General features: G+C 48.2%; 1 protein-coding gene across 6 annotated transcripts in view; it reads left to right on the top strand.

Moving 5' to 3' along the window:
• Positions 1-27,784, top strand: part of SNTG2 (syntrophin gamma 2) — a 160,402-nt gene that overhangs the window by 92,413 nt on the left and 40,205 nt on the right. For 4 of the 6 annotated variants that reach the window (XM_081068248.1, XM_081068247.1, XM_081068250.1 and 1 more), the window contains exons 10-13: positions 15,988-16,117; positions 17,748-17,786; positions 23,527-23,643; positions 26,372-26,503. In XM_081068248.1, the coding sequence (XP_080924374.1) occupies positions 15,988-16,117; positions 17,748-17,786; positions 23,527-23,643; positions 26,372-26,503 (418 nt within the window). The remainder of the gene's footprint in view (positions 1-15,987; positions 16,118-17,747; positions 17,787-23,526; positions 23,644-26,371; positions 26,504-27,784) is intronic. The other 2 variants (XM_081068249.1, XM_081068251.1) reach the window with 2 other exon arrangements.

Genomic DNA, 27,784 nt, shown 5'->3' with positions numbered 1-27,784 from the left:
GTGTGGTCTGTGACTACTGTGCTGTCAGGTCGTCTGAAAGGACGAGAAGGAAGTGGCTGGTGAATTTTCTCAGTCTTACGACAGGTGTAGAGAAACCCTGTGAGCCATGTGTCTGCTTAACTGTCAGCAAAGGAAGTGTGTTTGTTCATTTGAAATTGAGCATTGTCCTAGATAAAACACGCGTGTGTGCGTACCTGTGTGTGTACCTGTGTGAGCATGTGTGGTGGGGGGCGAGTGAAGTCTGAGGCTCTTCACTTCTCCTTCAGTGAAAGGGAGAGTCTAGCTAATAATGTTTTGAATGAACGGTTATAATTTGATTTTCAGCATTAACTGATATTAGTTGCACAACTTCTTACAATGAAAACCTGTTTCTGATACCATAGAACTAACAGGAATTCTGAGTTTGATTGTTGAACATGTGTCTGTCTTTGGGGAAGGTAGATAGACCTGGTAAGATATGTGTGTACAGCAGTGGAAAGATTGATGATACATTGATGATAGATAGATAGAATGATAGATGATACAGAGATACGTAGATAGGCAGATGGATTGATAGGTAAGTTAATTGATAGACAGATATGACAGATGGATAATAGATGTAGATGATAGATAGACAGGTGATTGACAGACATAACGATAGATTGGCAGATAGCTTGCCATTCATAAATTTAACACTATAGCAAACGTACAAGCAGTCACTCTCACTGCCACAGACCCTTCTAGAATGTTCTGCATGTGCATTCGTGAGTGAGGCTTTCCCACACCCTGCTTCTTGTTTGGGGTTGGTTTGTTTAGAAACCGAGCAGGGATTTGGGCCCCTGTCTGTCTGGACGGAGAAGGAAGCACGGTGCTGTGTGCTGTCTGCCCATCAGTGTGTTTGGACTGAGTGGCCCTTGGGAAGTGGAGCGTCTGGGCCTCACAGAGCCTTTGGCAGCCATGTGCCTCTACGGTGACAAAGAGGGGCCATGGCGTCCAGTGCTGGGGAAGTTCAGTGTGCACGTGGTCCTGGGCTGTGGCTGCCCTCCCACCGACACCTGCAGGATACAGGCTCTGGCCACTGTGGACTGGGTCTCACCAGCTTCCTGGCTGCACTGAGACCTGCTTTATTTTTGCAGCATGAGTGTTTGACCCGTGGAGCCCCCGCCCAGCTCTCAGCAGGACAGATGTCAGGTGTCTGCAGATGACATGGAGCTGACATGGCCTCCTGCCACCTGAGCCGTCACCGTACCCTGTCCTTCCCGATCAGGTCCTATCAGACCCAGCAGCAAACCAACAGGCCCCTCGTTCTGAAGGCAAATACGTTACTAGTTTTGCTGACTTTTTCATGACTTTAAGCAAGGTTTCAAGATGGTCAGGAAGGTGCAACAAGGACTCAAACCTGGCACTTGATGGGGTGTTTGACTCACGGGGTCTTCAAATCCGTGCTGTGGCCTCACAGTTGGCTGTTAGCTGTGTCTGCCCCAGAAGCCCCCATGGTCCCATTTTGAAGGAGGGAAAGGAGGCGTGAGTATTTCGACAGCTCCTGTGCATGTTCCCCCATGGGAGCTGTGGTCTGGGGGCCTCGAGGAGCAGGTTTAGAAAGTGCCAATTCTAAGTCAGTTTTGAGAATCTCAGAACAAAGGCTGTGCACTATAGCCTGGGAAGAAATCTTAGGAGATGCGTCAGAGTGGATCAAAAGTAAATAGGATGAATGGATCAAAAGTCCTCTGCTGCTGGACCTCAGATTTGTCACCATTTCCTCTGGGTCTTCTTTTTTTAAAAGTAATTGGACCAGTGGTGGTTGGCATGCCTTAGCTTTCTGAATATTTTGAAAGATTTCTAGAGTAGATGCATATTTAAACCTACCTCCTTTGAAATATGTATTGAAATGTCACACAGTAGTGAGTACGACCATTTTCATGTCCCTTTGCCCCAGATGCTACAGTTGTCCCCTGCCAGAAGCCCTGTCCCCTGTCCCCTGTGAGATGGAACATAGTCCCAAGTGGTTCTTGAGTAAAGTGGGAACTAAGCTTTTAATCAATATTTCACTGTGTTAATCAAAATGTCACTATTAATGAAGACTAAATGATTGGCCACATACTAAGGAAAAGGATGGCTCAGTAAGCACCGGGGGAAAACATCTTGAGATGAAACCAACACAGACATGAAAACCACATGTTTATTCAGTGGGTGGGGCAGACGCTGCAAAACCAGTGTTGTCCCCAACGTGCCTCCTTGGGAAAGCGAGCGCATCTTGGGAAACACCACAGGTCACCGGTGTGATCGTGCGATCGTGCTTCTGGGTTAGTTGTCAACACACTTCTCTGACATGGAGAGAAGCCTGGCTGTGGGCGGGTCAGGGTCACAAAGCTAGCACTTGCTGTCACGCGTCACTTTCTGTGGCTGTGTGAACAGTTAGCGCACACTCAGCATCTTCAGCAACACAGGTGTGGTATCTCACCATCCCTGTAGGCTGGCGTCCGGCAGGCGTGGCTGTGCCGTGCTCGCGGTCTCCCGGGCAGGAATCGAGGGGTCGGCTGGGCTGCTAATGTCTGAGTCTGGGGTCCGTGAGAGCTGTCGTACTGGACACGGCCACGTTGGGGATGGACACCATTGGAAAAGGGGTCATCGTCCTGATGAGACCCGGACGGGTCTTGCACAGGCCAGTTCCTTTTAAATGTTCACACAGCAAAAGGTGTCTGTGTAGTGAGTTTTCTGCGGCTGGGAAATCCAGAAAGCGCAGCCCTCCTGACACCTGTCAGGCAGGTCTGGGGAAACAGTGCCCTGGGGGCACCTCAGGACTGAGCAGGGCCTGTGGGGTCAGGTGGTAACAGGAGGGTCGGGGACTCAGGGCCGCGTGGTTGGCAGAATGTGGAAGGTGGGGGAGGGGCACCACGGTCCGTGGGAGAGCTGGGGGGGTGGCGGGGGGGGTCTCTGTGCTAGGCTGGGCAGGACGATGGACAGCCCTCATTCTGTCTGTCCCCTGGAGTTCTCGGACAGTCCTCCCCGATCTGTGGAACTGCTGTGTCCATCCAAAGAGCCCCACGGTGTGGCCGGTGGCCGTCACACGTCAGGCTGCTCTAGTTGGTCTCAACGCTCTGTCTTCACATTGTCTGCAAGTGTCATGGTGGGACAGCAGGACGGGGTGTCCGTGTCTACTGATCGAGGACAGTGACATTCTGCAGTGTTCCTACCAGCCATGCACTTTGTCCTCTGCACATGAGCTGCTCTTAGAAGAAGAGCAAGTGCATCCAGGAATAGGACAAGTGTGAGCCCACGCAGCCCAAACGCAAGCGGCCAGACCTCCCGCCTGCTTCCAGATGCCGCTGAGTGTAGCTGTGGGTGACAAAGCCTGTCTCCAGCTCAAGTCCCCACTCAGCACACACGTGAGAGCACGGACCCCCAGCATTGCACAGAGGGTTGAATTTTTAAACCTCCATGGCATGTTTCCAACTTGTGTTACTGGCTTTAGTGCTTGAAATAAGTCTGTCGTGCTTCCTCTGTTTACTTCCCAAACCGTGGACTGTGTAACTCACACCTGCGTGGACACACTGTCCCCTCTGAGGTGGCCCTGGGACAGGGACTGAGCTTTGCTTCATGGTGGGATGTGCATGGGGTCCTGACTGTCCCTGGGGGAGCAATGAACGGCAGTGTCACTGGTCAGCTCTGTCACTCTGGCTCCTCCAGGTGGCTGAGCACAGGCCTTTTCACTCCAAAGCCCAGTCCCAGGCTAACGTCTTTCTGGGGCCCACCTTGGTGTGGCAGCCAGGGACCTTCGCCTCGCGGGTCTCGGTGCCCCACTGGTAACCTGGGCAAAAGCTCCTGCTGTGTGACTTCCCGGGTAGTGTTACCGTAGGACAGATGCTGATGATACAGGAGCGTCATTACCCCCCACCCAGCTCATCAACGTGCACAGCTGTCCTTGCTGGAATGCAGGCCAGCCGTGTCCTGGGGGTTCAGAGCAGCTCCAGGCAGCACTGATGCCAACAGCGGCGCTGGCGGCGTCCCTCTCATTCTCCTGGCTCCTTCTCTACAACCGGTGTGCTTATTCTGGGGGAATGCTCCTCCCTCTCCCTCCCAACCCCCCCTCACTGCCCCTCCTTTTCCCCTCCCCGTCGCTTCCCCCTCCCTTTGTGAAAATGTAATCAGTTGTCAAGCTTTGATGAAATAAGCATGACCGGGTTTAAAGTGAGGAGAGTGGAATCGCGGAGGAAAGAGCCACGCTCTTGTCACACCCTGTTCTCCTAAGAAAGTCCCGGGCTGGTCATGTCCCCAATCAATCCTCCTGCCACCTGCCTCTGCCCGCAGCCAGCACCTCCCTGCCCACTGGGCACACTAGCTTTCTCTGGCACCCCATCCTTTTACCAGCACCCTCATCATTGCAACAGAACAAACGGCCGAAGTGGCGGGATTTTCATGCTGCTAAAAGAGAGCCTGTGGTAACGGCGTTTTTGTCCCACCCAAGTAAGTGCTATGCAAAAAAGCGTATGTGTTAGCAAACAAGCAGTTAAATTAAAAGTATAATATTCAAGTATCCAAAATTATAGTGTCCCAGTGTCCAAGGGAGAGAGGACCGTAAGTCCTTAGAGAGTGGGGTGCTGTTAGGGGGCTCCCGGGACAAGTGAAGCAGCTTGAAGAGTCAGGAGTACCTGATGGTCTGAATGGTTGGGGCACGCACACACATGCACATGCACGCGTGCACATGCACACGCACACACATGCGCACACATGCACACGCACGCACACACATGCACACACATGCACATACACATGCACATACATGCACACATGCACACACACGCACACACGCACACGCGCGCCTGCACACGCACACACATGCACATGCATGCACACGCACGCACATGCACATGCACATGCACACACACGCACATGCACGCACACACACGCGGATATGTGTGTGCATATGTGTCTAGACCAGGGGTGTCCAAACTTTTTTCAACGTTTTTCACCAAGGGCCATATGCGGTAAAATACACAAAGAGCCGGGGCCGCTCACTCGAGGTGAAGTACGTATTGCCTCACCTGGTTTATTTAAGTAAATTAAATGTGTTTTTGGAATTTGCTGTGGGCCAATTAACAATGGATTGCGGGCCGCAGTTTGCCCGCGGGCCGCAGTTTAGACACCCCTGGTCTAGATGGTGTGTGAATACACACACACATATCTATAGATATACACAGCTATCTTTATATCTATAGATATAAAATGTTCTCAGAAATTCAGAAAGTATAAATGTGGGGGAGTGAACACTCTGTGATTTCACTGTGAGATGTAACTCCGTTCTCACCCTGACACAGATCTGTCTAGACATTTTCTATAGAGATGGCGGTAGTATCACAGATGAAAATACGGCTCTGGCATTTTCATGAGAAGAGAACTTGGTAGCTCCCAGCTCGCGGTACCACATGTGCTTTCCCTGCACTCCTTTATAATGGGACCAGTAGGTTATTCTTTGTCTTAAAGATGTTTTGGGAATGCTGTAATGTTCTTATGTATAATTTTTGTGCACATTACTGATCACTCGTTAGAGTAAACAATGTCATTGGATTATGGAATGAAAGGGTTAAAGCATTTTAAGGGCTTTCACGTGTTTTGTCAAATATCCCATTCACACCAGAAAGCTGACCTCTCTGCAGTGTGCAGGTGTCTGTTTCTCTTGAATAACTTCTGAAATTAGCTTCCTATGGAATAGATGGGAAAACAGGTTTAAAACTAACTTATTATGCAAGTAAACTGAAAGTTGAAAAGTGAGAAAATCTATTTACCAATAAATCCATCCCCTCAGTACCCAACTTTGCTGTCTACTTGCTTCAGTCGGCTTCGGAGACTCTGAGGGGTTATTCGTTTAGATGAGATCACATGGATTCAGGAGTTAGTTGTGTGGATCTGAATTTGGAAATAAAAGTGAATCAGCATTAGAGACACTGACGGTCGTGTTTTCTTTTCAAGGAAAGAATCGATACTCAGAGCATCCCTCAGTGCTGGTGGTGGCATCAGGAATTGGGACATTCACCGGTCATTGGCTTTCCTTGCAGTTAGTCAGAGATCAGAAGGAGGACTGGATGTCCTGCTCCCTTCCTTGGGCACCTGCTGAAACTGTGTGTGGGGTCGTCAGCCATGCTGTTGGCAGTGACCCACTGCTAACGTTGAAAGAGATCCCTGGGCTTCAGCAGGTTTGCCCAAGGGAAGCAAAGCCTGTGAGGACAGCTCGGTGACCTCTGGGCTCAGAAGTGCAAAACACACCACACAGACTTACACCTGTGAGAAACCGCTGATGACATAGGCAACGGACAGGTGGTGTTTGTTCTGTGGGCCCTCCCCAGCGATAGGCCACGGTGCCATTCAGACGGTTGGGAAAACGGCACTTTGAGACATAATCCCAGTGACTTTGGCCGTCTGTCATGTTTGAGGATGAGTTTTGTTGCCTCTTTACAGACAATAAACACATTCTTCTGCTCTCGATTTACAGTAGTTTGAATTGTTGGCAGTAACTTCAGTCATTATGTAAAGTGAGTTTTTAAATTGGCCGATTCTTGGTTCCAATGTGAGAATTTGAAACTCCAATCAAGCGAGTGCAGACCCTGATTCCGGCCTGCTTGTCACCTAGGACACAAGCAGGGCTTGGAGCCCCTTGTCCCATCCTCGTGTGTCTAACACTGTCATTCACTGTGCGTTTGTAATAAATGTGAGGTTTTTTTACAAAGAGCTTGTTCATCATCAGTAGAGGAGGTCTTGTGTGTTTTGTTTTCAAGTTCCTGAGCTTAACTCTATATTTGCCCTTAAAAACAGAACCCACAAGATCTCTTTAGCAGTGACGAAGCAGCTCTCTGCAGCGGCAGCTTCTCTCACATGCAGACACCGGGCTTCCAGGTGTGCCGGCCACACGCACAGGGCAGCCGCAGGGAAGGGGCAGCCTGCGTGGCCGGGGCAGGGGCACTGCCCCTCCCTGCTGCATGAGGCCCCCCCCCTCCTGCAGAGGCGAGCTGTCACCTCCGGGGACTGGGAGCTGCGTCGCTGGCCAGGCAGCACTCAGCTCACGTGTCCATCCCATCTGTGTTTGCACGTCAGCTCCCGCGGCTCCGTGCAAAAGTGAACCCGGGCGGGTGTGTTGGGGAAATGGGGCTTACATTCCCATTGGGTCAGAGCTGGCAGTTTACTAACACAGCTCGTTATCTTCGATGTCTATTTGGTGAGCCCATCATTTTCTTTGAGACATAAATATATCTTATGACATAGTATTGCTTATTACAATATATTATTTATGGAGAACAGAACAAATAAGTACATAAATTCCGCGATATTCCACCACTCAGTTGTCGCCACTATTTACTCAGCTCTGCTGCAGGCGCCAAGTACACACTCCCCACTTTTGACCCCCGGACGCCCCTTCTGCTGGGAGCACCCTCCCCATCTGAGAAATCAGAAAAGAGCATACTGTGTGCTGTTGCTTTCTAGTCACAGTGCTAACACACTCTGATGGTCAACAGAAGAGCAGAGGCAAGGCAGAGGACCCAGGCTGGAGAGTTCAGGCGGCATGTCCCTGACGCTGAGGAGATTCTGGTGACAGTGTGACGTGTTTGTGTGGATGGAATTGTGTGGGCGTAAGGCTCTGTCATAGGGATGGCTGGTCACATTTGCTGCCTGGGGACTGGCAGTGCCTACTTTTGGTGTTGGAGGCCATGGGGGCACCTTAGGGACGGGTCACCAAGAAGCAGGACAGGAAACCTGAGGCAGCTGCTTGTGCTCTGGGGACTAAGGGCGACAACGGTTTCATGTCTGTGGGTAGCGTGGTCCACGGGAGGAGCTCGCCCGGGCTGCGGGCCAGTGTGTGCCCCTGCCAGCTGCCCACCTGGGTGGGGACACCATCCCTCAGCTCCGTTGCTTCCTGGAAAACCGAATGACAGCACCTTATTCGTGAGGGCTGTGAGGGCAAGTGAACCGAAGGTGACTCAGGCCAGAGCCTGGCACATAGCCAGCCTCCAAACCCTTTAGGCCTTGTCACTGCACCCTCGTCACAGCAGTTACTACAGCCACGAGCAGGTCGTGTGTCGCGAACACCTTCCTTCCAATAAGACCAGGTCAGTCGCAGGCCACAGATGTGTTAAAAGAGACCCAAGCCACTCAGTACAGTGCCGGAGCCGTAACCAGGAGACGGTCCCCTGAAGAGAGGTTAGTGTGATCGGCATGTGCCTAACACGCCACATGCAGCTGCCACCTTACGCACCTGATCCAGTTCACCTCACCGCCCCGTCATGTGGCGGTTCAGTTACCTGTCACGGGAGGAGAGCGCACAGCTCAGCAGGGGTGGGCGGTGTTCCCACATGGGGGGGCCTGGGCAGTGGGGGCGATTGATGCGTGTTACGTCATGCTGCACGTTTTCCTACTGTATTTGTGCAGCAGACGCTCTGCGCCTACTGTGTGCAGCGACCTACTGTGTGCAAGGGCCTACTACATGCAGGCACCTACTGTGTACAGGGGCCTACTCTGTGCAGGGGCCTACTACATGCAGGCGCCTACTGTGTGCAGGCACCTACTGTGTGCAGGGAGCTACTGTGTGCAAGGGTCTACTACGTGCAGGCACCTACTGTGTGCAGGGGCCTACTCTGTGCAGGGGCCTACTACGTGCAGGCGCCTACTGTGTGCAGGGCCTACTCTGTGCAGCGGCTGTTGTGGATGCTGCAGGTATGAAGTGGACAAACTCTGGAGCTTACTGTCCTCTAGCGCGTTGTAGGCAGATGTAAGAGTCAAACAAGTAGAGTCCTAAGTATCCGTGACCCTTGAGCCTCTTTCTGTCCATCTTCCTTCCACCATCTGGCTGTGGCGTGGGCCTCAGGGCCCTCTGCCCAACACATCTCTGAGTCCTGTTCCATGAAGAGCACAGGGCAGGAGGACACTGGCCTCACAAGGGACACAGGATGTGACAGGAAGACGATGACACGCCACAGAGACTGTGTGGAATGCCACATACAGAAGAAAACATGAAGGTTTTTCAAATTCTGAGAGAGATACATGTTTTCCTCTCATTTTGTGTAGTGAATGCTCAGACCCCTGCATCGTGCGCTAAAATAAACACACTTGCTCCTCAGTTTCCAAAGCACGGAGGCTGCAGGTCAAACGCAGACGAGACCCTTGTGTGTGCCATCCCTCCTGCCCTCCCACATCACTGCCCGGGAGAGAGACAGGTGGTAGCAGGGGTCTCAGTGCAATGGCAGAGTGTGTTCCTCACCGATGGCCGTGACCTGTAATTCATGCTTAAGGGTCTCTGGCTAATTCTGGAGGGTCAAATGTATTTGGTCTTTCATAACCACATACCTGGTTTAAAGGTGATTTATAAATGCTGAGTTTGCTTTCTCGACATTGAAGCTCTGAAGGCAGGTAAATGTTTGCATTTCTTAGAGTCGGACTCCGGGGTGGGTATTGGGATCCACGGCACAACTGAAGTAGGAGCTCGGGAGGTTGGTCCTTGCCTGAGGTCCTTGCCAAACCACTGGCAGGTTTGGGGTCTTGAAAACAGTTGAGACGAGTCATGCGATCAGATTCTGCCTGAAGCAGCCGACTTGGTAAAGCGTAAGGACGGAAGAGCGTCTGGTGAATTCCGGGACAAATCTCCTGGTTATGGTGTTCAATTCTTCATCTGTGTCACTGGATTCAGTTCCCTAGTGTTTTGTGCAGGACCTTTACAATATTCCAAACAGATATTGGTCTGTAGTTTTCTGTTCTCGTGACGTCTTGTGGTTTTGGTATCAGAATAGCATCTGCCTCATGGAAGCAGTAGGGAGAGGCCCTCTTCTGGTTTTGGCAGAGTTTGTGTGTCATTGAATCTTTGGTAGAATTTAGCGGTGAAGACTTCTGGGCCTTGGCTTTGCTTTGTGGTTAGTTTTTTGGTTAATCGAACTCTTTCCTTGTAATATTGTCCATTCAGAGTTCTTGAGTCAGTTTTGGTAGATTGTGTCTTTCTAGGACTTTTTCCATTTCATATAAGTTATGTCATCAGCATACCATAGCTCACAGAATTCCTTTATAATTCTTTTATTTCTGTAATATCGATAGTAATATCTCCTCTTTCATTTTTTATTCTAGTCTTGTGAGTCTTATTTCTTTTTTCTTTGATAAATCCACCTAAAGCTTATAAACTTTGCTGATCTTTTTAAAGAATCAGATTTTGTCTACATTGATTTTTCTCTTCTCTGTTTCATTAAGTCCAGCTCTAATCTTTATTGTTTCCTCCTTTATGTTTACTTTATGTTTAGTTGTGCTCTTCATTTTCTAGTGTCTTAAGATAGAAGGTGAGATGGCTAATTGGAGGTCCATTTTCCTTTGTTAATCAGGCATTATACCTATAAATATACAAGATGGTTCTAGCTATATTCCATAGGTTTTGGAATGTCACGTCTTCATTTTCATTCATCTCAAATTATATGCTCATTTCTTCTTTAATTCGATCCTCTGCCTCATTTAACCTGCTGGCAATTTCTTCAAGTGTGTTCTGTGTTCTTTATTTCAGTTATTGTGTTCTTTAATTCTAACTGGTTGTTCTTTATGATTTCTCTATCCTTCCTTATGTCGTCACTAAGCTCCTTAAACATTCTTATCATCAGTGTTCTGAACTCTGTCTCTGATAGGCTGGTTACCTCTACTTCATTTGATACCAATTCTGGAGGTTTCTTCTGTTCTTTTATTTGGGACATGCTTCTTTATTTCCATTCTAGCTGACTCTCTGTGTTTGCTTTGCTGTATTAAGTAGATCCTCTAGGGTTCTCCGGGTAGTCTTATGTAGTATGTGTCCTTTATATTTGACTTGTACCACTTCCCTATTCTCCTGTGCTTGTGCTCCAAAGGTGACCTTTGTGTTGTGTTTGTTCTCCTGTTAAAGTTGAGCTTTAATTGCTTTTGGCTTGTCAGTAGGTGGGATTGACTTCTAGGCTGTCCAGTTGTGAGAACTGGCTCTGTCCACAGTGGATGAGCTGCTGCGTGAGGGTTGACCACCCAGATGAGACTTGGCCCCTATGGGCTCTTGTGCCTGTAGAGAATTCCCTCTGGGTGTGTGACTTGTAGGTCAAACCCAGTAATATACTCTGGTTTGATCTGGGTTGGCCTCTGGGTGTAGTAGGGCCCTGGTGTAGGGCAATTTCAGAACAAAACAAATCAACAAGCACAACAACAACAACAACAAAAAAACCAAATGCACTCACATGTAAAAAGAATTGACAACCCACACTCAACACAGGCAAAAATAGCAAAAATACACACACACACACACACACACACACAAATCAACACAGAAAAATGGAAAGAGGGAGGAAAATTAGGACAGGGAAGAGAAAAAAGAAAAGAAGAGAGGGAGAAAGTGGAAAATGTATTTGTGTGTGTGTGTATAATATATTCTAAAAATGATAGTAATACAACAACAAAAAAAGCAGCACCACTCTTGCCTTAAGCCCACCAAACAATCTCCAGGATGTCCTCTGTTGTACAGAGTCCTCTACGTCTTGTGCAGGCAGAGCCAGCCATCTGGCGCCCACAGTGACCCTGGCACTGCAGTTCTAGATGAGTGAGGCTATGAGGTGTGGTTGGTAGTTTCTACAAAGTCAGTGCACTTTCTGCTCTGGCCTGCACATACGCACTGAGAGCACCACAGCCAGCCACTGAGAGGTGGGCTTCTCTGAGCACAGGTCTCCTGAGTCTTAGGGCACTTTTTCGTCTAGGGTGTGGAGGGCTTGAGATTTCTGAGCTGCAGAAAGCCCAGAGCTGCCTCTGCCTCCTGCTGTTAACCCCTGCATGTGTCTCTGCAGCTGTAATTGTCCTGCTGCAGCAGCAGCCCAGGAAAGATGGGGGCTGGGAAGGGAGGTGTCTGCCATCTCCCAGCCCAGCAGTGTCACATTCTTCCCAGCCTCTTTCCTAGGTCACAGTTGAAAGCAGCTTTTTCCAGGTCCTGAGAACTACAGCTCCTCTGTCATCTGACATACTCTTCAGTTCAGGGACCAGCTTGAGACTCTGGAAGGGCGGGGGTAGGACTGCTGTTGGAGAGTGGGGGAAGGGGCCCAGATATGGCTTTTGCTTTTTTGTTTGACCTAGGGCCCAGCTGGAGATTTCCGCTGAGGTTACTGCCTCAAACACAGGATACCTGCTCTCTCAGCAGGAGAAATCAGCTGTAGGACATGGAGAAAGAGCCCACCTCCTGGCTCTCATGATCTCTGTCCTGTGTCCTGGGGTCCCCGTGTCTCTGCAGCTGCTGATGCAGGCTGCATCATAGGTATATTCTCCGTTTTTAGCAACTCTGGGTACTGGTCCCAAACCCCCATCCCTTCTGGGGCTTGTTGTTCCCATTTGTTTGTTCACTGGTTGGCTGGATTATTTTTGTGATGTCTATCCAGCACCTTCCCCAATAGTGTCCCGCCTGTGTGCTGGTGCTCGGAGGTGCAGTTTGGGTGTGTACACAGTCACCGTGGGCTGACAGTGGGGTTTGACAGGGTCCCTTTGTCTCTTTCCCCGACCACACCCATCTATTAAACTTCACTAATTTCTAGCTGATTTGTCTATTGTTTGGAACAAATCTTTGTGGCATAAATGGTGCTGCAGAATAATCCAGTCACATCTAGTTTCTCAGAAGGAATGGGGTCAGAGTTTGAGATTCGTTCTGACCCAGGAGAGCTCCTGTCAGGTGTCTTACCCAGGTTTTCTCCTGCAACCCACCAGCTGCCAGGTGAGCCTGATTCATACAGTCTGTGATGGTTCTTTCAGCTGCCTTTCTCCACAGCAGACAGCGCTTTGCTTTGAGCCCAGGCTGGACTTCTCCGGCCCTGTTGCAAGGAAAGGAGGCTCCTTTGCAAATCTTTCGTGAGGAACTCGAGGCTTATGGCCCCTGGGTAACATCTCTGAGCCAAGGCGGGCAGGGACAAGGTCACTTGTCTGTAAACAAATTTTCTGTAGAATCAAGTCCTGCCGATTAAGGTGGGAATGGCACTTCGTCAGGGATGTCAGCTTATGGAAAAGAAAGGATTGTTTCTTCAAGGAACCATAGTCTGATAGATTTGGCCCATGAATGCACAGGACTGTTTGAAAATGTCTCTGGTTCCTACTCCTTCTCTTGTGGTCTTTCCCTGTTTAGTGAAACCATGATTAAAGTCATATCTGAAAGATTAAAACATAATTTAGTGTGGGCCTTATTTTTTTTAAATGTTTCTTTTATTGGTTTTTACCTTTCAATTATTTATGTAGGGACATGAAGCCACAGGCTACCTGGGTTAGTATACACCGCGTTCTTAAGGAAAAAATGAACAGAGGTGTAAAGACGTTCCTTTTCTGTACTAACTGTTAGCTCGGGCAGCCACCACAGGACACCACAGGCCAGGGCTTATGCAGCAGACATTTATTTTCTCTCAGTTCTGGAGAACAGAGGTCCCAGGTCAGGGTGCCAGCACCCTCGGAGTCTGTGAGAACCTCCTTCCTGGTGTCGGTGAGAACCCCCTTCCTGCTGTCGGTGAGAACCCCCTTCCTGGTGTCGGTGAGAACCCCCTTCCTGCTGTTGGTGAGAACCCCCTTCCTGCTGTCGGTGAAAAACCCTTCCTGGTATCAGTGAGAACCCCCTTCCTGGTGTTGGTGAGAACCCCCTTCCTGCTGTTGGTGAGAAACCCTTCCTGGTATCAGTGAGAACCCCCTTCCTGCTGTTGGTGAGAACCCCCTTCCTGGTGTCGGTGAGAACCCCCTTCCTGCTGTTGGTGAGAACCCCCTTCCTGCTGTCGGTGAAAAACCCTTCCTGGTATCAGTGAGAACCCCCTTCCTGCTGTCAGTGAGAACCCCCTTCCTGCTGTCAGTGAGAACCCCCTTCCTGCTGTCGGTGAGAACCCCCTTCCTGCTGTCGGTGAGAACCCCCTTCCTGGTGTCGGTGAGAACCCCCTTCCTGGTGTCGGTGAGAACCCCCTTCCTGGTGTCGGTGAGAACCCCCTTCCTGCTGTCGGTGAGAACCCCCTTCCTGCTGTTGGTGAGAACCCCCTTCCTGGTGTCGGTGAGAACCCCCTTCCTGGTGTCGGTGAGAACCCCCTTCCTGGTGTCGGTGAGAACCCCCTTCCTGCTGTCGGTGAGAACCCCCTTCCTGCTGTCGGTGAGAACCCCCTTCCTGCTGTCGGTGAGAACCCCCTTCCTGCTGTCGGTGAGAACCCCCTTCCTGCTGTCGGTGAGAACCCCCTTCCTGCTGTCGGTGAGAACCCCCTTCCTGGTGTCGGTGAGAACCCCCTTCCTGGTGTCGGTGAGAACCCCCTTCCTGGTGTCGGTGAGAACCCCCTTCCTGGTGTCGGTGAGAACCCCCTTCCTGGTGTCGGTGAGAACCCCCTTCCTGCTGTCGGTGAGAACCCCCTTCCTGCTGTTGGTGAGAACCCCCTTCCTGGTGTCGGTGAGAACCCCCTTCCTGGTGTCGGTGAGAACCCCCTTCCTGCTGTTGGTGAGAACCCCCTTCCTGGTGTCGGTGAGAACCCCCTTCCTGCTGTCGGTGAGAACCCCCTTCCTGCTGTCGGTGAGAACCCCCTTCCTGCTGTCGGTGAGAACCCCCTTCCTGCTGTCGGTGAGAACCCCCTTCCTGCTGTCGGTGAGAACCCCCTTCCTGCTGTCGGTGAGAACCCCCTTCCTGCTGTCGGTGAGAACCCCCTTCCTGGTGTCGGTGAGAACCCCCTTCCTGGTGTCGGTGAGAACCCCCTTCCTGCTGTCGGTGAGAACCCCCTTCCTGCTGTCGGTGAGAACCCCCTTCCTGCTGTCGGTGAGAACCCCCTTCCTGCTGTCGGTGAGAACCCCCTTCCTGCTGTCGGTGAGAACCCCCTTCCTGCCGTCGGTGAGAACCCCCTTCCTGCCGTCGGTGAGAACCCCCTTCCTGCCGTCGGTGAGAACCCCCTTCCTGCTGTCGGTGAGAACCCCCTTCCTGGTATCAGTGAGAACCCCCTTCCTGCTGTTGGTGAGAACCCCCTTCCTGCCGTCAGTGAGAACCCCCTTCCTGCCGTCAGTGAGAACCCCCTTCCTGCTGTTGGTGAGAACCCCCTTCCTGCTGTCGGTGAGAACCCCCTTCCTGGTATCAGTGAGAACCCCCTTCCTGCCGTCGGTGAGAACCCCCTTCCTGGTGTCGGTGAGAACCCCCTTCCTGCCGTCAGTGAGAACCCCCTTCCTGCTGTTGGTGAGAACCCCCTTACTGGCCGGCCCATGCTGCCGCCCTCTCTGTGTCCTCACCTGGCAGAGTTCCAGGCCTCCTCTTACAAGGACACTAGTGCTGTCACATCGGGGACCCACTCGACCTTACTTCTTTCCTCGGAGGCCCCAGCAACACATATGTCCACAATGGGGATTAGGGCAGCAACGATGATGTTTGGAAAGTGTACAACTCAGTCTGTAACAGTAGTTTTGTATAAATTATATTTGGAAAACAGGCTTTGCATTATAGGGAAGAAGTACTAAGCTGCAGACAGTCGTTTTGCTGTTAGGAATCATTTGTCATGGTAGGCTTGTGGCACGCCAATTTTCATGGAGAAAAGGAAGGAGAACCAACTTCTTCAAAAGCTCTGTCATAAATCAGAAATGTATGTGTGGCCATAAAACGAGGTCAGTGCTGTGAGGACGCCCTTCCCTTGCCCTGTGATCAGAGGTTTCAAAAGCACAGCAAACTGCCTTCGAGGGAAAAGCTACCGAGGACCCCACAGGCAGTAAGCCAGAATTTCCACGGGAGCAAGAACTGTTTCCCATGGGAATCGCCTTCCGTGTTTTTATTGAATTAGGAATAGTTGTTGGTGGGGGACCTCAAGGTACTGACCTGCACTCCAGTAAAGCTCCTCACCACGTGGGAGAGTCCGTGGACGGGCACACTGTCTCTCTACCATGTTTCCTGCGTGCGCAGCTCCATACTGAGTGGGGCTGGAGGGCGGGCGTGCGGCCAGCTGGGCTGAGGGCCCTCGGTGCTCCTGTCAGGATGGGTCTGCAGGCTCCTCGCCCAGCACCGTCCTCTCCTTCCTGCAGGCCCGACGCCTTCCAGGTGGTGGCACTGGATGGAGCGAGCTCGGGTCTGCTTCAGTTTCCCAGCACCCAGGAGCACGCCGGCTGGCTTCGAGCCGTGTCTGCAAACATCAGTGACCTGACGCTGCAAACCGTGAGTACAGCGTCCCACTCCCTTCTAATGCACGGAGATAATTAGGGGCTTTGTCACTCATGATTAACCCGAAAACAACCAGCTAGAGCATGAAACAGAAGAACAGGTACTTCCCCCCAACATTTCAGATCTATGACTAAAAAAGTTAAAAGTTAAGCCATGTGAGTGTTTCCTCAGTAAGAGTATAAGCTGAGTCAGACATCTGGGTACTTGAATGGTCGGTCTCTCCCTCCCTTCCTCTCTGTCTCTTGCTTTCCACGTTCATACACAGAAATATTTGTGTGAATAGAAATAGAAATAAAGATAGATAGATATTATAGATAGATTCCAAATGCATGGATATAAAGTGGCATTTTTATTTGGGGAACCTAGTTGGGTTAAAGGTATAATTCGTCGAAACATGGTGAAAACTTGTAAAGAGGCATTTCCAACCCAAAACGTGACTTCTCCAATTTTCACTGCAGTTATCAAAAAAGAAACAGTGCTTTGTCTCCTGGAGTGATCTTTTTGATTTTTAAGGTCAATGTAAACTACCAAATAAAGAGTAAAACGAGATCGGGTGGGAGTGAAAAATCAGTCGAGTATGAGGTTCTTTGAAGCCACCAGTGTGGCGGCCACAGCTGGGAGGCGCCTGGAAGGTGGCCTTTGACCAGCTTTCTTGTTCTCAGTCCCTCCCAGCTGACTGGCCCTGTTGACTGCGGGGACATCCCAACCGAGGCTTCTGTCCCAGGGCGGGCTTTGGTCTCGTGCTCTCGGCGAGACCAGGCCCCTGCGTACCGCCCACACCCACCCCACCCACCACCCTCTTCCTCTGTACACACTGCCTTGCTCCTGGACGCTGCAAGCAAGGCCGACAGAGCACATTAAAATATTGGGGGAATGTGTTGGATTTCTCTTCTCCAGACCTCAGGGCTTCCTTCAGTTATGTAAGGAGGCCAGAACTTTTCTAGACCTTAGTTTTCGAAGTTGACATTCTGAATTCTGAACGTACCTGGATGTAAAAGGAAAAGAAAGAAAAAACACAGGTGGTGGTTGGTTGATATTTGCTGAACTGCCTGTGACGAGAGCTCTTCAGCTTTAGGTGATTTCCACACATTCTAGCAATTCAGCCGAGCAGAGCAAAGGAAGCGCCAATACTTCAGAGCCAGAAACGTAGGCTCAGAGCCCTTTCCAGTGTGGCGCCTTGGCGTGTTATTCTTTTGGACTTCCTGGCCTCACTGATAAACGTCTGGGAAATAATACCACCTTGCAGGAGTGCACTAAGTGAAGGATCAAATGAGGAATGTGAAAGCCGTAATGACCATAAGTCCATGTATAGCAGAATCATTTCCCTATTTTTCCAGATGTTGAAATTTAAGCATCAGCTGTCCCATAGCTTCACTTGCATAAAACGCTGATATTTGAAAAACAGTAATTTAAGTATACCAACACTGGTTTTTTTCTGTTATGGGAATTGCTGCTAGCTGTTGGTATTTACTCTGCTAAGAAATGAATTGTAAGAGAAACTCATTCCCAAGGACACTCCCTGCAGCTAGTTAATTCCGTTGCCAGTGAAACAGGCTGCAAATCTGTGGCATGAATGTGCTTGTCATAGCGACTGACTCCTCTCCTCACTTCCCTCTCTCTGCAGATGGAAATGACAAATAAGTGCTGTTCTCCGTGTGACCAGGTAGGGGCAGTGAGTTTTGTGCTGGTCGTATAATAAGTCTCCAAAAGTACTCTCTTCCTGTTGATGGCATTTGATTTGGAAATTTTGATAGAAAAACATGAGCACATGCCAGACGGAGGTCATGCCCTCACTGTTCACATCACCGAACTACTCGTGCGCCGTGGAAATAGTGTCGGAGGAATCGTCCCATCTCCTGTGTGGGCTGTGTGATCGGGGTCTGTCTGTCGGCAGCCGTGTTTCATGAGGAAGCGTGATGAAAGAATCGCAGGCCCAGGCGGTGGTTTAAGCTGACAGGGTGTATGACGGGGCACCTGTGTAACTTGGACGCTCAGGCACCGAGTGATTTGCTTAGACAGCATCCTCACTTGGAGAGTTCCCTCTTGCGTGGCCTTTGACCCAGCAGGTGTTATTGGGGGCGGTGGGCACCCTTCCCAGACAGGCAATTTGCTCACTGTGAGGCCCAGTCACAGGTGTGGCCGCCACGTCAGGACCCTCAGCTCTGCTCCTCGGAGCGCAGGCCTGACCTCCAAGTCAAGGGCTGCTCTTGGGCTGGGCCGAGGGGGACGTAGGACAATCTCTCACATCAAGCTGAGGGACAAGTAGGTGAACTCCAGGCCACTGTTGTCCTGCGTCCTTTCTGATAAAGCCATAGTGTAGGCTGCACTGGAAGGGCACACAGTTTTTGTTCATAGCTCATTAGTTTTCTGATTGCATCTTTCATGCGTTTGAGGAAGTGTCCACTGTAGCTCCAAGTGAAGACAGCTGAGAAGAATGCATTCGGTGTACTTTAAGTACTGCTTGTCAACATTTTAAGTGACGCTTAGTGATAAAATTTGAATTCAAGATGGCAGACATTCAGGAGAATAAGCCTCTGCCAATCAAAAATTTACTGAAAAAAGATTGGAAATTAGGGCCAAGTTTTGAATTAAACGGGTCTGGTCGACATTTTTAAATTAGAAAAGAAATTCTAAGAAAAGTTACTCTTGTAATATTTTTCTAAATTTATGATCAACTATGTTTTTTCATATATTTAAATGATATGGTTAGCTATTTAATGAGTAATATTTCCATAAGTGTCTTCAAGCTAATACAGGATTCATTTCATATTCTTATACATGAAATATTATATTCCAGCTATGCTTTGTGTTCCTGACACAGAAGTTGTCAGACTTTTCCACTGAGGATGTACCTGTCCATACTTCACACATGAAGCACGTCTTCTCTGGATTTATTTACTAAGGCTGCTGGGAGAATGGACCACATCGGTCCTGTTGTCTCCAGGAATAATTTGCCATTAGAAATTGGGTTTCTATTGGCATAATCAAAATTAGCAAAATGCCCGTGAGGTCCTTTTTACAATGAATGAGAGGCTCCCCAGAGTCCATGGGAGGGAGTGCTCCAGTGGTGCTCCTTCGTCTCGTTCACGGTGGGGCAGTGGTCCTCTCCTGTGACTGTCCTGACACATCAGCCAGGGTCAGTGGTTCGCACACAGTTAAGTACAGAGCAAATGTGAGCAGCCCTTATGCTGAGTACATGCTGCTGTGATGTGCCGTTTCCATGGGCCTTGAACTTGCTGTGTTGGAAGAACACCGAGGGTTCTCATAGGTGCACTTGAACGACTTGGCACCACAAGAAGCACTCGTCTGGAAATCAAAACATGTTTTTTTTTGCTTTGAATTTAAGTCCTCTTTCTCATTGCCTCACAAGAGAGAATCATGAATTAAGGTTCAGAGAAACTTTGTCTGAGAAGCAAACTCCCACTAGAGACAGAGAACATTCAATGAATCGTGGTTCAAACACCTTGGAGGCAATGGGATAATCTTGCTTTTGTTTTAGTGACATTTTATCACATATTGAACCTCATATGTGTGATGTCTCTCTTGGCAGCCTTATTTGACTAAAACCTGGATTCTGATCCCAGCTAACCCTTCTCCAGTGGTGTAACGTAAATAAATTAACATCTGAGTCCTAGTTCTTCATCTATAAACCAAGAAAGTCATACTGAGTAATCTAAAGTCTTTTTTTAACCTTAAAAAGTTTTATATAACTTTGAATTTACTTGGGTGTTTGAATTAGTTTATTTGGAAGTAAATATTAGAGTGTCACTATGTAGAATTATTAACGAATTACCCCTACCATATGTTTTTGTGCTTTCGGTAGAGGATTCTTTCACATTTTCTCCCCAAATTAAATATTTTGTATGTATTATAGTTTATATTTATGATGTTGGACCCTTCAAAAACAGAATTTTAAAAATCATTCTGGACAATTATTGATTTTGGTGTGTAGCAAATAAATAATATTTGAATAAGTATTAAAAAAATAAAGATATTTGACAACCACTGAAATTGGCCAACAAAAACCAAACAGCATTAGAAGGATAATACAAAAGGCATAGGATATACATTTTTAGACTCTTACATCTAGTACGTAAAATACCGTACAATTTGTTATCCACACTGGGCACTTCTTTCTGGGACAAAGACCAACCTAAAAGTGACGCTAAAACAACAGGCACAAATTTTGAATTGTCCCAAACAAACCAGAACATATGTCCACCCCAGTATGATAGCAGATAGCTCTGTGTATTTCCAAAATAAATTTCTTCTCAAAAGCCTGCATTAAAGAGAGCTATGGATGCCTTAACTACCCAACACATACACACACACACACACACACACACACACACACACACACACACACACACGGGAAAAAAAGAAAAAAACCACCCTGAACAACTCTGGTAATTCTGGCTACTTCTGTGTAAAGGAAAAGACCAGCTGTTCTGTCATCATCTGATGGATGCTGAACTAATTATCTTGACTCATTCAAGTGAGGAAGAAAGAAAAATAGTTTCCTATAGAAATGTCATCAGAAAAGATAAATGAAAATATGCTTCTTTACTATGATGGTTATGTCCTCTTAATTTAATTATGGTGATACAATCAGATAGGTGTTCATAAAATTATAATATACATTTCTTGGGATATGTAAAGCCATTAGGAAATTCATAATGTAAAAGATAAAATTAGGTCTCCTTCAAGTTATTTATGAACTGCATATACCTCAAAATACTTCATAAATCAGCCACTGTTTCCAATAATAGCTAAGCTGTAACTTGTTTATCTGCTAATTAATGTAGGTGGAATTCAGCTGCATAGGGAATTTCATTACATTCACATCCAAGTTACAGACGTTTCAGATTGTTAACCTGTGTGTCGCCCTCTTGGCCAGAAAAGGAGCTCATCCTTCACTCCTCCAAATAACATTCCTGTTGGGTGATGTGCCGAGCACCCTTCACCAGATACAGGAAGGAACAGACTGTCCAGTGCTGGATGGGGCTGGGGAGAAACAGGCACTCGGCCCACTGCGCCCCCCAGAGAACGAGAGCAAGTGCCATGCTGTGTCGCGGTCGGGCGGCAACTCTGTGTCTGGACAAGGGCAGCCCTGAGAGGGTGCATGCTGCCCTGTGCAGCCTTCTCACCGAGCTCTGTCCGTGGTATAAACCCACCTGTCTGTAATGTCTCAGTCTCCTGGCATCTGTCTGCCTAAAGTCTGTCTGTCTGGCATTGCATTTGCTTCTGTGTGGCTATTACTGCTGCGTCTTAACTGCCGTGTTCCCCCAGGTCAGGTTCCCATGCGTCATTCTTGTGAAATCTAAACTGCAGCACTGCAGTGGTTAAGTATTTCATGAAGAGAAAGAGGAGGATGGGAGGCTTGGCAGTGTTTGAATATGTGATTAAAAAATTAAGGAAAAGGAAAGACTGCAGGTTTTGTCCTCCCCTACAGGCAAAAGAATTCTTGAATCTCTTCTTCCCCTTTATGAGTCTAATTAGAAGCAAATTCAAAGGCTCTGACTAGTAGGAAGTCTCACCAGAGGAAATACGCATTGGACAGATTTTCAGGAGCCTCGCAGCACACTGTGACAGACAGAGAGGGGGGTGTTTTGTTCCCATTGCTACTGTTTTTCTTTTGGATTGTGATTATTTTCCGTTCCCCACCAGCCTGCTAAAATAGCTAGTAAAAATGAAACGTTTCTTATCCACCATGTACAAAGAACTCATAAAACTCATGGTAAGGAAACAACCCAACTGAAATGAAATATTTTTAACAATGGAAATTGAGCACCATATTATGATTAAAAGAAGTATTGTTAGTGTTATAAACTCCCCCCAAATATTTATCTACGTGACCCAATGAGACAAAAAGGGAAATAAATAAATCAATTCTATGTTTTTAAATAATCTATGTACTTGGTTTTAAACCCACAAGACGTTTAAGGAATCAGTGATACTTGAGTGTCCGTCACGCAATACTGAAGGACACGTGTCATCTGAACAGCGTGTTATTAGTTGGCTGCTGCCGGCCAGCACTCTCGGTGGGGAGCCTGTGTCTCGGCACTCAATCCCAGCACGTACCACGCGAGGGCATGCTAGTCCCCTTCTCTGGTGGTCAGCAGAGTTCTGTGTGTGCGAGGACACATAGAACTACAGCTGTCGTCTGCTAATAACAAAACTACACAGCATCCAGCTCTTGTCACACAGATGTGAGGGCCTAGAAGTTCACAGCCGTACATGTGAGTGGCCTCAACGCCAGGCCCCTGATAATGCTGACTGTTCAGCCATGGCGAGCATTGTCCCTAGCATGACACACCTCAGTTTTCTCTCCCTCGGCGGGAACAATGTAGAATATCATCTAGCATCTTGACATACGAGGTCTTTCACCAGCCACAGGAGGGAAAGCTGTCAGTGATTTATCAAGCAAAGAATGGTATCGGAAATGGCATACCTGGCGCCCAGGAGTCGTCATTGCACTCGCCCGGACAGCGGCCATCACGGGCACTCACGTGGGCACCAGTGTCTGTGGGACGCCCCCACCCTGAAACAGCTCCCAGGACAGTGCATGTCTGGAAGTGGTTGCCATGACCATGATAACGTCCTAACAATTTTGTGCAAGTTGCTTTAAATATTTACTACCTAAGAATATGTTAGGGTTGTTTTCTTGTTAACATGACAAAATGAGGAAGTGGAAAAATTAAAATGAAATGACTCTTAACACTTACAACAAAATATGTGTCACATTAAAATTTTAGGCAAGACGCACGGGGCTTTAGCTTAATATATTGAGTATGAACTCATGCGCTGAATTCTTAAGTTGTTTGACTGTTTCCATTAACTTTGAATCGTATTCTGATTTGTCATTGTTTGCATTTTGTGTCACAGATGAAAAATAGTCAGTGCCAGCTGTAGTAATCTAATATGGTCATACTAGGTTTGCTGTTGTCAGGAAGTTGAACTGAAGAAACAATTGTTTGTCCCACATTTGTCAAGCTTATGCTTACCACAGAAATGGAAAATGCAGTGAGTTGTTTTTGCCACTCACAGACGAGTGTGTAACACTAACTAACACTAATGGAATGAGATGAAATACTGTGTTGTACGAGATACGTAAGGTACAACTTGAATGCCGCTGAGTGGTCAGCACTGGCCACACCAGAGGTGGTCAGCAGCTCACATGTGCAGCCTGTCCCGATAACAAACTCTGGATGTTTCAGCGGGATGTCAGACTCATGTCTGCTGCTTCATCTGGAGACGGACCTGGGCCCCCAGCCCCTCCGTCTCAGGCTGCGGCTTTGGTGTGCTGAGGTCGTGGGAAGATGATGTGTTTGGTGGCTGTCTGGCTGCCCCTGTGACAGTGCACACTTGTCAGGGCTTCTAACTTTCGAGCTTTCCCTCTGCAGGTTGTGCACATGGGTTGGGTCAGTGAGAGGCTCGAAGAGGCCGACCGCTCTCAAACCTTCAGGCCCACGTTCCTGGCCCTAAAAGGCCCCTCCCTGTACGTGTTCTGCACCCCTCCGGTAAGGACACTCTGACATTCCCAGGAAGGGTGCGGGTGAGGAGAAGCAGCCAGCCAACCTGGGTTTGGAAGAGACCATGCTTTTGTCCCCTGTCCCCCCCACGTTTGGAAGGGTTCTGCTCAGGATTCACTGGCTTTTCTGCCTCTAAATCCATAGATGAATCCATTTCTGTCTTTCACTGGGAGATGGCAGCCTCGCTCTGCTTCAAACCTGCGCTGTTGGAGTTGGGGTTTCAGGAGGCCATGTCTTGGAGCATCAGTCATGTGGTGGGAGAAACCCCAAAACAAAACAGACAGACCCTTCTCTTGAGGCATTTCTGAAACACAAAAGCTATTCTTTTCCCTAATATCTTCCAAGGTTTATTAAAATAAACTGCCCGATTTAGTCCGGTCCATCATGTAAATTTTATGCAGAATGCTACAGTTTGCCTTTTATTTTCCAGTTCCCACAAACACAGCTCACCTCGAACTGACTAAATGCGTCGTAATTGTTTTTAGCAATATGTCATTTACTAACTTAAAGCAACTGGTGGGTGCCTGCCTAGAAGTAGTCTGAACATCAGAACTGCAAACAACAAAACCTGTGCCTTCATGTTCTACAAATTTGAATGCAAGTTCCCTACAGCATTGATGGAGCTTCGTGCCATTAAAAATAAGTGAAAGGATTTCCTTCTTCTTCGGCTCGATAGCACTGCACGCTGTGCACAGGCACGTTTTCTGTGCTCATTCATGTGTCGGGGGATGTTTTCGTTACATCCACGTCCTGACAGTGGAGAATACAACTGTCGTGAACATGGGAGTGTGGGTAACATGAGACCCAGATTTCATTTCCTTTAGATAAACACCGGAAGTGGAGGTGCTGAGCCATATGATGGTTCTAGCTTCCATTATTCTAATCTTTATTCAATGTATTGTGGCGACAGTGGTTAGTATAATAAAATTAGAGAGATTTCAAGTGTACAATTCTGTATGACATCATCTGTATATTGCCCTGTGTGTTCACCACCCAGAGTCAGTTCTCCTTCCATCACCATATGTTTGAACCCTTTTTACTCTTCTACCACCCCTTTCCCCCCGTCCCTCTGGTAACCACTGAGCATAGACGACTGTCTGTGTCTATGAGTTTTTGTTCCTTTATTTGTTTCTCTTGTTTCTTTGTTGCTTTCAGTTTTATATCCCACATATCAGTGAAATCATGTGGTTCTCAAACTGTTTTCTGTCTAACTTAGTTCACTTAGCATGATAATCTCAAGATCCATCCATGTGTCACAAATGGCAGTATTTCCTCTTTTCTTATGGCCGAGTAGTATTTCATTACAGTGGAAAATGATACTCCAGGCAAATATTTTTAAGTTTTTGAAGCACTTCATGCTGTTTTCCAGAACGGCTGTTCACTTTCCATTCCCACCAACAGCACCCGAGGCCCCTTTCCCACCGCCCCCACCTCACAGCACACGTCCCTCTTCCTTTGGCAGCTGATGGACAGGCGATGGCGTAGGTCACAGTGGGGCTTTCATGGTTCTCTATCTTCAAACTCATTACATTGTATACATTAAATGTGCACCATTGTTGGTGTCAATCATACGTCAACAAAGTTGTTTCAAATGTAACAAAGGAACAAATCAAGTTCCACATTCAAACATAAAGATAACATGTTTGTTTTAATTGATAAGGATAGTTTTTTGTAAAATTAGCTTTGCATTTTGGAGTAATTTTAGATTTACAGGGAAGTTGCACATGTGGAAGGAGAGTTCCTGTGTTCCCAAATGTTAGCTCCTCCATAGCTGGTATGTTTGTTAAAACTAAACTGCTGACAACGGTATAGCACCATTAATAAACCCAGCCTGGAGAACCTGCCCAGTCCCCCACTGAGTGTTTCTTTGTCCCCAGCTGCCGTCCAGGCTCCATGTCACAGTCACACACCAATGCTGTGGTTTCCTTACGTGAGGCGTTCCCTAAATATTTGTATAAATGGTCACTGAATGCTCCTCAGGACAAGTGTAATAATATTCATTAACATTTGTTGCTAAATGTAAGATTATATGGTTTCATCTCACAGGGGAACTTTAGAAAAGAACTAGGAATTTAAAGACATGAAAATAGCGGCGAATAACCCTGCTGGCCTCCATTGAGGCCCCAGGGAGGATGGTTGGTGACCCGGGAGAGTGGCTGTCAGTGATCAGTTCTCCTTGGGCTCCAGCGGGGGTGCATGGCCTGCCCCTGGGAGCACAGAGCAGGCTCTCAGCTGCCCCGCCCCCGCTCCCGCTGCCCCGCCAGCTCGGCCACCTCCTCACGGCCACCTCCAGATCACGCCCCTGAAGGCTCGCACTTCCCTTGTCGCAGTTCAGGTCTCTGTATGTGATTTCTCCTCGTGTACAAAATTCTAAATTATGAGAAAGGCTTTCCATATTTCATCAAATTCCATACCTGTGTGAGCAAAATACAGTGTGATCCACTTCCCTTGGGAGTTTCGACGTCATGAACAGAAGTTCTTATTTGTGGGGGCAGAGGGCACCTCCGCAGTCATGCGATGGGTAATGTAATTTTTATTAATGCCGGGTTTTGCTTGTTCATTTTAAAATCCCTCGGCCGACTTTGTTGGCAGCACCGCCCCCCCAAACACCACATCGTGCAGATAAATCACCGCCCTCAGCTGTTCAGATTTGGCTGCAGTCAACTCCCCTTGCACTTCTGTCAATATTGTGCTGAGAAATTCGAAATCTGTTCAGATCTCTGCTCTGAGGGAAAGGACAGACCAGTGGACAGAAATCGACAGGACGCTGTGTCCCCTCCATGCCCACCCTCAGCGGTGGCGGGTCGTGGACATAAGCAGCAACCCCCACCCCCGCTCCGGGGCCCTGGTGAGTCAGCTCTCATACCCTCCTCTGCTTGTGGTTTAGCTCGGACATCTTCCAAATGGCAGTGCCTTAGGCATGTGTGGAATACACCACCTGTCAGCAAATGGCATTGGTCCCTGTCCCCCAGGCCTTTGTCACCACTCAGGCCCTTGCTCTCAAGGGGCAGTGGTTGTTGCTCCTAAAATCTGGACCACGTTCTTAGCCTTTTCTTAATACTCGTGTCAGAATGTTTAAATGAATTTTTAAAAGGCACAAAGATTCTATGGCAAACGTTTAGGAAAAACTGAAAGATAAAGTCCCGTACTGAGGGGTAGTTTCTGAGGTCCATCAAGAGGAGGGAAAGGGATGGAGTTGAAGGACAAGAGGAGAAAGGAAGGGAAATGGATGGGAGAAAGAAGGGGAGCAATGGGGGTGTTCATGCTGCGAAGAGGAATCAGCCCTGGGGGGCTGGCTTTCCAGGGCTTCCAGGGCACAGACCAGGCTGGAAACACGCCACGCCCCGGCCACGCCCCGGCCACGCCCCGGCCACGCCCCGGCCACGCCCAGGCCACACCCAGGCCACGCCCCCACCTGTGAACTCCATCCCTCCTGCCTTAGTCACAATAGTACTGATTAGCAGGTTGGGATCTGAGAAGGAATGGAGCAGCTCTTATGTTTTCAAACATCCTTAAAAGGTGTTAACAGTTACAAAATTAACTTTACAGCATTTTATAGCATTAACATAAATTATATGTAGCTGTTGCCTACGAATATGCAAGAAATAGTAAAAGCAATTTTAAGACTGTCAATTAGGCAAGTGTGCTATCATTTTAAAATTTTACCTGGAAATAAGTAATTTAACTGAAGATTTGTAGACTAAAGAAATATTAGACGATTATGTATCTAACACAGAATTAAATTACCCTGTATCACCGTGGGGCTACGTATTAAGTTTTCCACAGTAACATTGAAAGATGTCAAGATTACATTTTATAGTTTACAGTTTCTGCTACGTTTTTAAGTCAAATGCAGTTAAATAACATAGAAAATTGTCAACTGTCATTATTTGGGAAAAGCAGACGTTTTCACACCTTTCTGCAAAAGAAGTGCATCCTGAAAAACAGTGACCCTGTCATTTAAGGGAATTGTGTCATGAGCCATCAAGTTTACAGAATGAGGAATTCTTGTGTAACATGAATAGTGATAAAATGCGCATCTGCTTTGTAAGTACAGTTTCTTAATCCACAAGCCACCCTTCCTGCAGCTGTGCTCCTTCCTCTCCCTTGAAAAGGTGTCAGGCTTTTG

Source organism: Rhinolophus hipposideros (genome assembly GCF_964194185.1).
Source record: "Rhinolophus hipposideros genome assembly, chromosome: 12".
In the NCBI taxonomy this organism is placed as follows: domain Eukaryota; kingdom Metazoa; phylum Chordata; class Mammalia; order Chiroptera; family Rhinolophidae; genus Rhinolophus; species Rhinolophus hipposideros.
Note: the sequence above shows the minus strand (reverse complement) of the source record. Positions and strands in the feature narration are given on the sequence as shown.